Raw genomic sequence first — 12555 nt, 5'->3', positions numbered from 1 at the left:
GCAATAGATTGAATTCAAATTCTGCGCAGACAGTCATTTTTCATCGAGTTCCATTATTAGGTAGACTTTTTAATTTTGTATTCACATCTGCAAATGAACATGATATTAACATGGTCATTTTGAGTGTTAGTATGATGAAGTTAGAATTTAGCTTAAAACACGGCAGTGCCTACAGTATATACTGTACAGCCTCGCAGACACACTGAAGTGCGTGTAGACTTTTAGTCTTGGAATATAGCAAGTAAAAAATGATGATACAAATTAGGCTAAAAACAGGAAAGTAAGACCGTTTCTGCTAAACAGGAAGAATTTATTTATATTTTGGCAATACTTAATTAATGAATCAAACAGACATACAAAAACTCAGTCAAAGCCAATTCTGTCATACTGTCAATTTTCCAAGATGTTTTTACTTCAGAGAAACCAGCATAGTTTCTGTCTTAGCAGAGAAAACAAACTCCAATTGCAGCTCAGCGAAAAATAGGTCAATGAATAAACATGTTTGGATGCAAGATAAGCATATCATTACTGTTGAATCGGATGTCTCTTTTTAGAGTGCTCTTTGCATCCAGTAAGTAAATCAGGCAAAATTCACACTCAAAAACAAGAAGATCTAGTATGAATCCATGCTTTTAGATGTCCTTCTTTGTTTTTAATTTCTTCTCCAAGGTTAATTTAAACACATTAATATATTCATTCACAAAAAGGTTTTAAAAATTGCCAAATCCTTTACTGGTAAATCTATTATTCAAATAAAACGGGCGTCCTCCGAAGATCAAGCCCACTGCATCACTCTAATCTGAAAAAAAGAAGGAGAGTAGGGAATTATTAAACCATATAGCCTGAGCAGAATAATTTAAATGCAACACATACATTTGAATGTGTGTTACCTTCAACAACAAGTTTGGTTGAACAGTCCACTCTGCCCACTGAGTTTTCTGCAGTGACCATGTATTCCCCATCGTCATTGGGCCCAACTTTGAGTATCACCATGGAGCAGACCCCGCATGTGTTGGATATGAAGTAGTTAGTGTTGGTGTTCAGGCTAATGTTATTCCTGTACCAGGTAACATGGGGTCGGGGGTTCCCTGTCACTGCACAACTCATGTAGCACTCGTAGCTCTCTGGACTGTTGTGCTTTTTAAGTGGGACAGAGAATGAGGGAGGCGTGTCGAAGCTGCACGTTTTAGATTCAGGAAGGTTTAAAGAAAATGTTTCTGGAAGAAAAAAAGAGAAGGAAAGAACAATTTACACGGTGTAATGCCAAATGATGAAAACACCTTCCCATGTTAAATTCTATTTACGGTAGTCTCTTTTTTGATTAATTTCCATTTAGTGTATTTCGCAGAACATTTTTCATAGCAATTACTTTTAAATTATAGTAATCTTAATTATTTTGCAGTTGATCAATTGAATGATTAGTCTATGATAATATTTTTGTAAAATGTCAATTTTTCCAAACAAGTTTTGACAGACTAAAGGGACATCTTATTTTATCTGAATGACAGTCACAAACCCAAATATATTTGATTTAGAAATGGCAAGAAAAACCTGAAAATCCTTAAATTTGAGAAGCTAAACCAGCAAATGTTTGGCAATTTGTTTTATGAATGGCTGAAATGATTAAGCCGTTATCAAAATTGTTGCCCTTTGATTTCCGGTTGATTACCTACTTGATTAAGGAACTATTCTTTACAGTTCTACACCGAATTCTTCATCACTTTTGGTAAAACCTACCTTTTGTTTTCTTCACTTCCCAGAATGGTGACTCAGAGGGTTCGGAAAGACCCATGTCATTCTTGGTATAGACCCGGAACTTGTACTGCGTTCCTGGCATGATGTTGATGATGGTGCACTTGTTATTGAAGAGATGGTCTGCCACAGTTTGCCAAGTACACTTCACAGAATCCCGCTTGGTGATCATGTAGTGCAGCCTGTCGTCTTTCTTCTCATCTGGAGAGGGATCCCAGCAGACTGTCACTGTTCCTGACACGTTCTCTTCCAGCTCCACCGGGCCCGGGGGCTTGGGGTCATCTAGAAACAGGTCGCAATGATTATTATTATTATTATTATATGTATTTTTATTATTGTTACCCTATGCACCCTTTTAGTGCAAAGTGAATACAAAAGGTAAATGTCTTTCTTTTAGGAAGCTTGATTTAAAAATGAAATTGCACCCTAACATTACTTTAATAGGCCTAAACTTTAAATTCTGGAAATATTTTTTAAACTTCCTCCAAAAACCAGCAACTCTAGGAAAGGTCTTTCAAAAAAACAATGCACATCACATTGCAAATCTGTAAACCGTCTGTGCACATTTTACTCTTATTTATTGCCAGTAGTTTAACTTTATTTTTATTGTACCTGTGACTCTTATCTCAACACTTGAGGTCTCCTGACCAACCATGTTCTTCACAATGATTGTGTAGATCCCAGTGTCCTGCCGCTCTGATGAGGGGATCATTAACTGCGATGAATTGTCTGTGTTGCTCAATGTCACATTCTTGCCGACAGGAAGACCGTCCTTTAGCCATTTGATAGTTGGTACTGGAGAGGCCTGCGAACAACAGCAGATACATAGCTTGGATACAGGGTTTCACTTTTTTGTAGAGCAGAAGGCAAGTGTCAAATTTGAATGTTTTTATACTCTTTTGGAATTTATAGAATGTACTGTACCACAAAGTTGTAGTTGACTCGAGCAGAATTTCCGGCTTTCATTACAATGAAGTTCTTAATTTTTTTGTCGGTGAATTGTGGTCTCACTGTGAAAAATGTGAAATGTTGGAATAGTGATTACATGGAGAGAAATAGAATCACATTGTTTTACTTCAATATGTGCACAATTTCCACTGACTCACCTGGAGGAGGCATTGCAATGATGTAGTTGTCTAACTCTTGAGGCTCACCGTCTCCACCCTCATTGGTGGCTACAACTCTCACCCAGTACATGGCCATAGACTTCAGACCGATAATAGTAAAGGATGTAACAATGATAGGACTGGAGTTACAACGACTCCATTCTGGGTTTTCTGCTGGTCTGAGCTCCACAAAGTATCCTTTGGCCTCATCTTGGACCCCTTCCTCTTCCGTGGGTTTGGTCCAGCCCAGTGATAAGGTGGTGTATGTGGAGTCTGTCACCTTCAGGTCAATGACCTGACCAGGAGGCTCTGAAAGTGTAAACATTAAGGCATTAAAAAATTGAGCAATTAGCCTTTGAGAAAATAAGAATTTAGTTTTTATCGACCTATTACTCACCCTTTGGATCTCTTGCAAACACAAATTCAGAAGGCGCACTAGCCTCTCCAGCACCAGAAATGTTGATAGCTGATATACGGAACTCATACTCGAGGCCTTCAACAACATCCTTACATGCATACGTTTTCCCTGTTGGTGTGACAACAAGTATGGATAAGACTATAACGTAGAAAATAACAATCTACTGTTTCACATTCGCACAACATAGGTATCCAAACAAATAAATGCATTACATTTTGAACACAGTCAACATTTCTAACAAGCCTTACCTCTGATGGGCTGATCGGCTGGGTGGACAAAGCCCCACAGATTACTGCCCTTCTTGCGTTTCTCAATGTTGTATCCCAAAATGTCGGTTCCTCCGGTATTGGTAGGTGCATACCAAGCAAGATTGATACAGTCTTTGAAAGCACTTTCAATTTTAGGTATTGAAGGAGGTCCAGGGTAAGCTAAAAGAATGAAGACATTTAAAAGATGCCTTTGTATCGGCTACTGTTTTCAGGACACTTTAAATACATTTTGGTCTGCATGAAAGAAGACTTACCCTTTGTCCCTGCCTGGATGTCATCCGTCTCCATCAGGTCACTGATGCCTTGATCAGTTTCTGCCCTGATGTGGTAGCAGTACTTTCTGCCATGATCCACATCAGTATCTCTGTATTTAGCCTCTGGTCCAATCTTGCCTAACTTCTTCCTGCTGTTACGGCCAATTTGCTGGCGCTCCAGGATGTAGTCGGTGATAGGAGAACCTCCGTCATCTTTGGGATTCTTCCATTTGATATCAATACAAGTTGCATTACTTTCAATGATATCCACAGGTCCCATGGGTGGTGTTGGTCTGTCTGTAGTGGGATCAAATAATAAATCACAAAAACACTCATATCCACGTATGCTAAAGGTCCCATGTCATGCTTTTCTGGTTATTACCCGTCCCCTTGTGTGTTATGTAGCTTTTTCTGCATGTAAACGGTCTGCAAAGTTACAAACCCTCAAAGTACACCCTGTAGCGAGTAACACTCTAACACAGAAAAGACCTGTCTATGCTGCCCCAGAACGCCTCGTTGGAGATTTCTCTTTTTCCATTTTTTTCTTCCGGGGCATACTGACGTAACGCTGCTGAGCTACGCACACACGCAATCACTCAGCCTTAGCTCTTCTCAGCCGTGGGGCTCCGCGGAGCTTCGCACACACACACACACACACACACACACACACACACACACACACACACACACACACACACACACACACACACACACACACACACACACACACACACACACACACACACACACACACACACACACACACTTACTCAGCCTTATCTTTTCTCAGCCGAGGTGCTGCAAGGAGCTCTGTACACACACTCGTGAGTGTGTGTACGGAGTGTACGTGTGTGCTCAGGCTGAGTTTCGCATTGTATCGCTGTCTCGCAGACCCCACGCAGCTACCAGGAAACTACACCAGTAATCCAGCTCACACTGTCCGCTCCTCGAGTCTCAAATGGCGGAACAGCGAGCCCTGCAGCGTCCCGCTAACACGGCACCCAGACCCCACGCAGCATTCTCATCTGTTTGTCCTTACTGGTGTCATTTTCTGGTTGCTAACACATAAACACTGATGTCCAGCTGTAACGGTGGTGGACTCATCAGCACAGAGTGGGCGAGCTGACCAATCAGAGCACAGTGGGCTCATGGGAGGGGGGGCAGGAGCTCCAACAAGCCGTTTAGGACAGAGAGTGAATACACATACTTTACAGAGATGCTGTATGAGAAACCAATATGAGTTTGGAACATTGAACAATGTAAATCTATTCTAGTAGACCTCAACAATGGAATTATGATCAGTAGAAATGGCAATGACATGGGACCTTTAACAACCATCAGACAAGTGATGAAGATTCAGCTCTCAACATGCATCAGAGAAACCTTACCTAGAACAACAAGCTGCGTGATCGCCTCAGTCGTTCCACATTCATTTTTAATCTTAATCTTAATTTCTCCTGTGATTTTCCGTTGGCACTTGGTAAGCACCAGGCGGCTATTTGTTGAAGAACTCTCGATTCTGGTATGGGATTCTTCAAACAGTTCTTCTCCCTCGTTGTACCACTGGATCTTCATGGGTTCACGGCCAACAAAGGACAGCTTGAAAGAAGCTTCTTTCCCAGTTTTGATTATGACAGGTTTAATAAATTCAGTAAGGTCATCAGGGTTAATTCTTGGAGGATCTAGAAGAAGAAACACCTATTTTAACTGAAATTGTAATTGCTGAACTAAGAAAATATTATTGTTTTACTAGTTCTCACAATGGCTGCTTTATATGGAGTACCTCCAACTAATTCTGATTACCGTACCTTCAACACATAGCGAAGCTTCTGTTTTACGCCCATCTGCTTCACAGCGGTACTTTCCAGCATCATCTTCTTTGCAGTTTTTGATAATTAGTTTGCGGAAATTCCCATCTTTAACAATACAGATATCATCTGAAGCTGTAATCTGAAATCCAAATACAGACACACACATATGTAAACAAGCTTAAATACGAGGGTTATAGTGAAAGCTATTCCTTTATCAACTCTTTCTCACCTCTTTCCCATCTTTGTACCAGAATGCTTCACAGTCCTCACTGCTCAGCTTGCAGACCAGTTCTGCATCCATACCAATGATTGCTGTTACATTGGACATTCCGGCAGTGAAATATACTCCTGGATCTAAATGGAAATAAGACTTATTGTTAACCGAGGACAGAAATGTATATAAACATCAAAGCAGTTCTTGGAATAGAATAACTATGTTCAAATGCTTACCAATAACTGTGTCAGGGACAAGTGGGCCTGTTCTCACTCTCTTTCTTCTCTCTTGAGTGGGCTCCCCTTCTTCCTCTTCTTCAAGTTCAGCACGAGCCTCTCCTTCCTTTTTGGACTCAGCTGTTTTTTTCACCTTTTCGCCCTCTTCATTAATCTCTTCCACCTCATCAGTGGTTGCTTCTCCTGCATTCAATGCCTTAGCTTTGGCCTCCGCTCTTGCTCTAGCTTCGGCCTCGGCTTTCTCCGCTGCAGCTCTTACGGCTGCTTCAGCTGCTGCTGCTGCTTCTGCCCTCGCCCTTGCAATAAGCTCCTCTCTCTCTTGCATTATCTTAGCCTGTTGCTCCTCTGCAATCTTCAAAATTTCTGCTCCACCACCACCTGCTCTGGTTGTTTTGCGAACTTTCTTCTTCCCTTTTGTGGCTGGATCTTTGTCAGCTAATAAAAAACACAGAGTACCAGGCAATTAATGCTTTATTTGACATTTTCAATATTTGGTCATTTTCGTGTTATAAATAGATAGAATATGTAAAAAAGTACCTTCCACTATAAGCCATGCATTGCAGGATTTAAGTCCAGTCACAGCAGCATAAATGCCTTGTTCCACTACCAGGCAGTCCTTTACCACCAATGAGTGAATCAGCATGTCCTCTGAAACAAGGATGTCATATTTTTCCCCCTGCTCCAGTGCGACTGACTTTCCCAACCAAGTGATCCTTTTCATTGGTTGAGATACGACACACTGAAACATAGCATCCTCTCTTTCCTCTGCTTTCACGTCTTCTAACTTAACCAAGAAGTCCACAGGGGGAGCTAGATGAAAAACAAAATAATTATTAGTATAATAACAACTCATGTACTTATCATGGCATTTTTCATTTTTTTTTTACAATTGTTTACTATAAATGTAGTACATTTGGTGTAACATCTTACGTTTGAACTCAGTCGAGAAAATCTTAATACCATCCACTTCCACTTGGTATAGTCCTGCATCGTCTTGGTCAACACCATTGATGCTAAACACAAACTTCTTTCCCACTTGCTTCAGTCCATGCTTAATCTCTGTGTCGAGATCAAAAGGTACCATAACTCCATCCTGTAAGCCGTCAAAAACATTTAGGAAATGTGCCCTGTTTTAGAATACGCAATATGATATTGGGTGCTTTTAAATATTTTCACCATTGACAAAAAGAGCAAACATCTCACCTTGAATAAAAAGATTTTGCTGGTAGGGTCTTTTAGAGACATTTCAAGTTCAAACTCTGCGCCACCACCCGGCTTCAGTTCGATGGGCTTTAGGTTACATAGCCTTTCAACCACCTGTTGTTATTAGGAGGAAAAGAACCGAAAAGGTTTTAGAGTTTGTACTACAGCATGTAAGGTTACAAAGGATTATATTTGAATGTGGATGAAGCTGAAACATACCTTTGATTGCTCTTCCTCCCTTTCTATCTTCTTTTCACTTAGTTTCTTTAACATCCCACGGAAATCAGTGACACAATACTGAGCACAGATGGACTCATAATCTTTCTTTTCTGCACTCAACAAAAGTTCCCAAAACTTCTCATCGATTTCAGGTTTTTTGTCTTCTTTTGCGACCATGTCAACCCTACAAAGAGATAGACAAATATTATTACAATTATATGTGGCTAGGAAAGAAAAAAAAAGTATTTTTTCTCATTCTTAAATATACTCCTTACTTATTTTTTAAGGCCTTTTTGAAGTCTTCGGGTGTCTCTCTGACAGCTACAACAAAACCAGAATCATGAATACTTTATTTTAACAAGTAACTCTGCATTATTACAGATTAAATGTAAGATATGTACCTGTCCTTGATTCTTGCATGGCTCTGGCCTTCTTAAAGCCAACTATAATGGAAAAGTAAAGTGAAACGAATGTAATTTATTGTTAAAATTTGATTTGATGCAATATATAATGGAAAAAGAGCAACAAAGTAACTGACCCTCAATAACATTGAGCGTAACCGTAACAAACGCTGTTCCATATTCATTTCTGGCACAACACTTGTAGGTGTCAGCTAGGTCCGACGATACACCGGGCATCTAACAATCAATAAATGATGATCAATATTTTCACATAAAGTATAAGGGCAGCTTATTCATCATTCCAATGTATTCATTGCTCTGCTAGTCTTCCTTACACTTGTAAGTTATATCACTAACATTTTCATGACATGTTCAGGGATCTCACCTGCAGTTGATATTCACCAGCGCCTTCGTCCACGACTTTGTACCTTTCTTCAGTAATTTCCCCATTATTTCTCATCCATGTCACAGTTGGTGTTGGGGTGCCCACAACAATTGCTCTGAAGAATGCCAATTTTCCTATAGAAATGGCAACAAGAAATTAGCAATATCTTATACAGTACACAGTTTAGACCTGGCATTAAAGGGGCCCTATTATGCTCGTTTTCAGGTTCCATATTTTTATGTATTGCCTCTACTGTGACATATTACACGTCACTTGTTAGACGCTTGTATCCAAAGCGACTTACATACTTGCATACTGTGGACAATCCCCACAGTTTGGGGTGAAGTGTCTTGCCCAGGGACACAACGACATGCTGACTGCAGTGGGATTTGAACCTGTGACCTCCTGATCCCAACACCAAGGCTCTATCCACTGTGCCACACGCCTCACATTCACATGCTTTAATGTTCAAAAAGCCCTTCAATTTTTGAGTGGGAGAGAAACTCCCTCTGCAAGGAACTTTGGGAATTCAGCCTTTGCAGACTATTTACATGCACACAAACCTACTGTATACAACACACTACATGGAATGGAAAACCCCCAAAAAGCATAAAGGGGCCCCTTTAACAAATCTGACACTCACAACTCTAAGTATGTCAGTTCACACCTGGCGATAGCAAGCGTCTCCACATACTGTACGTCTCAAGGGACCACTCGTAATCCTATATCACCTTCCTGAACTATATTAAAATAAACACCTTGAGTTTTATTTAAAGAGAATTAGGAGTAACTGCTTGCTAAATGCCAACGATTAGCAGCAACATTATGTTCGGTTTTGTGTGACATGGGCAGAGGAAGTGATCGTTTTCAAGGCTTTAGCAGCACCATATGCAATCTAACACTGCAGATGCATATTGGACACTGTTCCACCATCTTATGAGCTGTGTGGATCATGTCTATCAGTGAGTAACAGGAACATAAACACAGTTGATGCATCTGGGTACACAGAACCTTACCTTCTTGAATAGTTAGAGCAATGGGTTTCCGGGTGAAATCTGGGTTGGTCATGCCCTCAGGTAGTTCTTCCACATGCTGGGTGATCATAACTCCAGGCACCATTGACTTCACTTTTATTCTCACTGTCATAAAAGGATGCATTATTTACAAAGAATGAAGAGATTGTGAGTACAGCTTTGATTGAAGTTTATATCATGTTTTAAAAATACATTTCCACATACTTTATTGTTTGGCAGTTATTTGCATTCGATGACTACTTACCCTGCCCTGGAGCCGTCGGCTCCTCCTCCTTAGATCTACGTATTTTAAACATCTTGATTTTCACAACAGCTTCTCTGTTGATGCAAAAACAATTTGCTTTTAAAACTATATTCTTAATTAATAAGATAACACTTTTTCGTTTGCTTTATATCTGGTCTTCACTTTGATGGTTTCTTGAGTTGTATAACAGGGTCTCCATGTCACTGCTGACACTTCCTAGAGTTTCAATGTAGTCTGAATCTGTTAGTACGCCTTGACCACATCAAATTCCCCATCTGTCTCCCATGCATTAAATCTCATCCGGATGTTCTGCATCTGTAATGGGTATCACTTATCATTGTTTAACTAGTTGCTTAAGGCAGTATGCTGGCTTTTACAACAAGATGCTGATGCATTTTAATTAAAGCCTTTCCTCTGAAAGACAGTAAAGATGTGGTGAGAAACAATTTATTTATCCATCTAATTAAACATAAGGTTAGGGCCAGATGATGTTAGGGCGTGTGCTTGATTGTGCTACATCAGTGTTAAACTTTTCGTGAGATCTATATCTTATATGGTGTGCGGATACCTGAGTTGGTAACTTTATCTGTGCTATTAATGAAAGGATTCCCGTGATCAAAACATACTTAACATTCTGTTTGTAGATTCCTGCAAGAGGGCTTGCTTAATTTTGCAGGCAGTAGCTCACATACCTCATCCATCATGACTAAGTAATTGACGCAAGTGGCTGACTGCAAATGTAATATTAGTCATAATCATCTTGGTATTAGATGATGCTTTCTTTATCACATTTATTTAAGAGAATTACTTCAATGACGTAATCAAAAATGTCTTCCATGATTAAAAACGGACACCTTATTTGTCAATAAATCATCATGTTGTTCTGTTAATTTAACATTTTCCTTTTGATTATCTATTATCACCTTAATTATTTTTAATCAATTCATAAATAATTTCCCCAAAAGTGTCGTATTAGTCATGTGGCAGACTTCATAGCCAATATTTAGTATTTAATATACCTTAACATCAGCATAGCAATATGATGTCATACAAAATAGCATCATATTGTTTGGACTGACAAGAAGATTAATTCAAAGTAAAATCATGTATTTAATATGTTAAGTACTCTTAATTTCCTACAATCAAGATTTTACTTGAGAGGAAGGATTTTAATCAGATCAGATACAAAATGTATGAATATCCCTTATTTACATATTTTATTCGTATATTAATACATCTTTAAATCTCATTATAGTAATGACATCAGTCTTTTGTTCTTGAATCCTATGGATAGCCACTTTAACAATTGAAACTAATACAAAAAAAGAGTTGTCACTTGATGACGTATTTTGCATATTGAGCAGTTTGTTACACTTGGTTCGCTGCTGGGAAACTATTTTTGTCTGGGAGAAAAAACAGCTGTGACAAGCGTGAAAACTGATTTATGAATAACCTGTCACATCCATGTCCCAAATCTCTGCATTTAGCTGCATTTAATGGCTGATCGTAAACTTGTACTTTTTCTTATTTGGGATAAAAAATAAATAAAATATCTCACAAAGCCTGGCAATGTGCAGTAACAAGAAAGTACAAGACCAAATGTAGTATGATTACAAACACATATGTATGTTTCTATAGTTTGACTCTCAGTTACTGCTGGTCTAATTGTGATATTTCTCCAACATTTGCCTGTTGTATTATCCATCATCAAGCTTAGTAAATAATGGCCATCAAGAAAATGAAATATAAATAACATTAATATAGCTCATCATGTTGGTTCCTATATTTAGCCTCACTGAAGTCAATTAAAATACTGTCAGCATTCAACACACATTTTGCTTTGCATTTACCGGTAAATAGTGTTATCTAATTACCAATTATAGTTAAGGTTCATGATACAGATATATACATACTAGTGTCCGATTAGTATATCAAATATACTTATTAGCATAAATTGGCAAATGTACAACATTAACAAATGTATAGAGCAACATTTTCATGAAATATCCAACGATATTAGGGCGTTTTGCAGTACTTGGTAAATGTACTTACTTTTTTCAAGTGAACTGCTCTTCTCTGCCGTCTGTTGCCGGCCACCTTCCAGCTGATTATTGAGTGTGGGCTCGTACGCAATAAAGTCTTCTACAGACACTGAGAGCAACCTAACCCACTTTGGCCCCCGGGTATAGGTTTACTCCTATGCACGTTGGCCCTAAGGTGCTATAGATTCCTGAAAAGGGGGGCCCAAGTGGAAATGAAGGGGTGAAGCTTTCTAATCCCTCCCTCAAAACTTCAGCAGGGGGCTTTTGGCTGCTCTTATTAAATAGGGACGTCTCATGAGAAGTGACATAGAAGTGCCATGGGTTGAGCTGCCTCTCCATCAGCCTGATTGCACATGAAGACCGCCAGTTCTTCATCCCAACAATTAACCAAAGGGTAAGTGTCAATTCAATTTAAATGTTATAGCTCCTTGCATTAGTTTGTGTTAGAAATGTTGGATATGTTATTTAAAATGTTTAGAAATATCAGAATTAGTGGGTCATAATTTTGGGGGGAGAAGTCTATCCTAAATTGACAGTGTTTCGGACACATCAGACGAAAAGCCCAAAAACAAAACAGACTGAACCGATTCTAATACCGATCAGCCTCAACTATTTTTAATGGATCATTTGACCAGAATAGAACAGCAAAAAAGTTACGTAGTAGTATATTTAAAATGGTAATGAACACCACACTTTGAAATCAAGAGGTGTCATCCTGCACTGTTCAGGCATGAACCCAGGGTGCAACTGTTGACTCTTCTTCAGTAACTCTAAACTTGGGACGAATGTCTGACGTTCCAAAAAAAAAATGCCCAGAGAGGTAATACAAGAAGACCGAACATAAAATATTCACATAAAGTTTCATGGTGATGAACAAGTGGTATGAATTTTGATACTGCCGTGTCAAGGCCCATGGCCACACATATGCCAAGGTTCATCATCATATATATATACATTATTTAATCGT

At 39.1% G+C, this 12555-nt stretch overlaps 1 protein-coding gene across 1 annotated transcript; it reads right to left on the bottom strand.

Moving 5' to 3' along the window:
• Positions 1 to 385: 385 nt before the first annotated feature.
• On the bottom strand, positions 386 to 11729 carry igfn1.3 (immunoglobulin like and fibronectin type III domain containing 1, tandem duplicate 3). Its single transcript, XM_079685623.1, has 24 exons — positions 11599 to 11729; positions 9547 to 9620; positions 9285 to 9407; positions 8269 to 8402; positions 8021 to 8120; positions 7884 to 7925; positions 7758 to 7803; positions 7483 to 7666; positions 7264 to 7377; positions 6991 to 7153; positions 6598 to 6870; positions 6061 to 6495; positions 5840 to 5964; positions 5608 to 5749; positions 5188 to 5481; positions 3800 to 4096; positions 3525 to 3704; positions 3256 to 3384; positions 2859 to 3167; positions 2677 to 2762; positions 2365 to 2557; positions 1738 to 2034; positions 891 to 1217; positions 386 to 799 (listed from the first exon to the last, which is right to left on the bottom strand). The coding sequence occupies exons 2-24, from the start codon at positions 9596 to 9598 to the stop codon at positions 795 to 797; spliced, it is 4050 nt and encodes a 1349-aa protein (XP_079541749.1). The 5' UTR covers positions 9599 to 9620; positions 11599 to 11729; the 3' UTR covers positions 386 to 794.
• Positions 11730 to 12555: the final 826 nt, after the last annotated feature.

Source organism: Notothenia rossii (assembly GCF_949606895.1).
Source record: "Notothenia rossii genome assembly, chromosome: 5".
Classification (NCBI taxonomy): Eukaryota; Metazoa; Chordata; class Actinopteri; order Perciformes; family Nototheniidae; genus Notothenia; species Notothenia rossii.
This window is presented reverse-complemented; position numbering and strand designations above follow the sequence as displayed.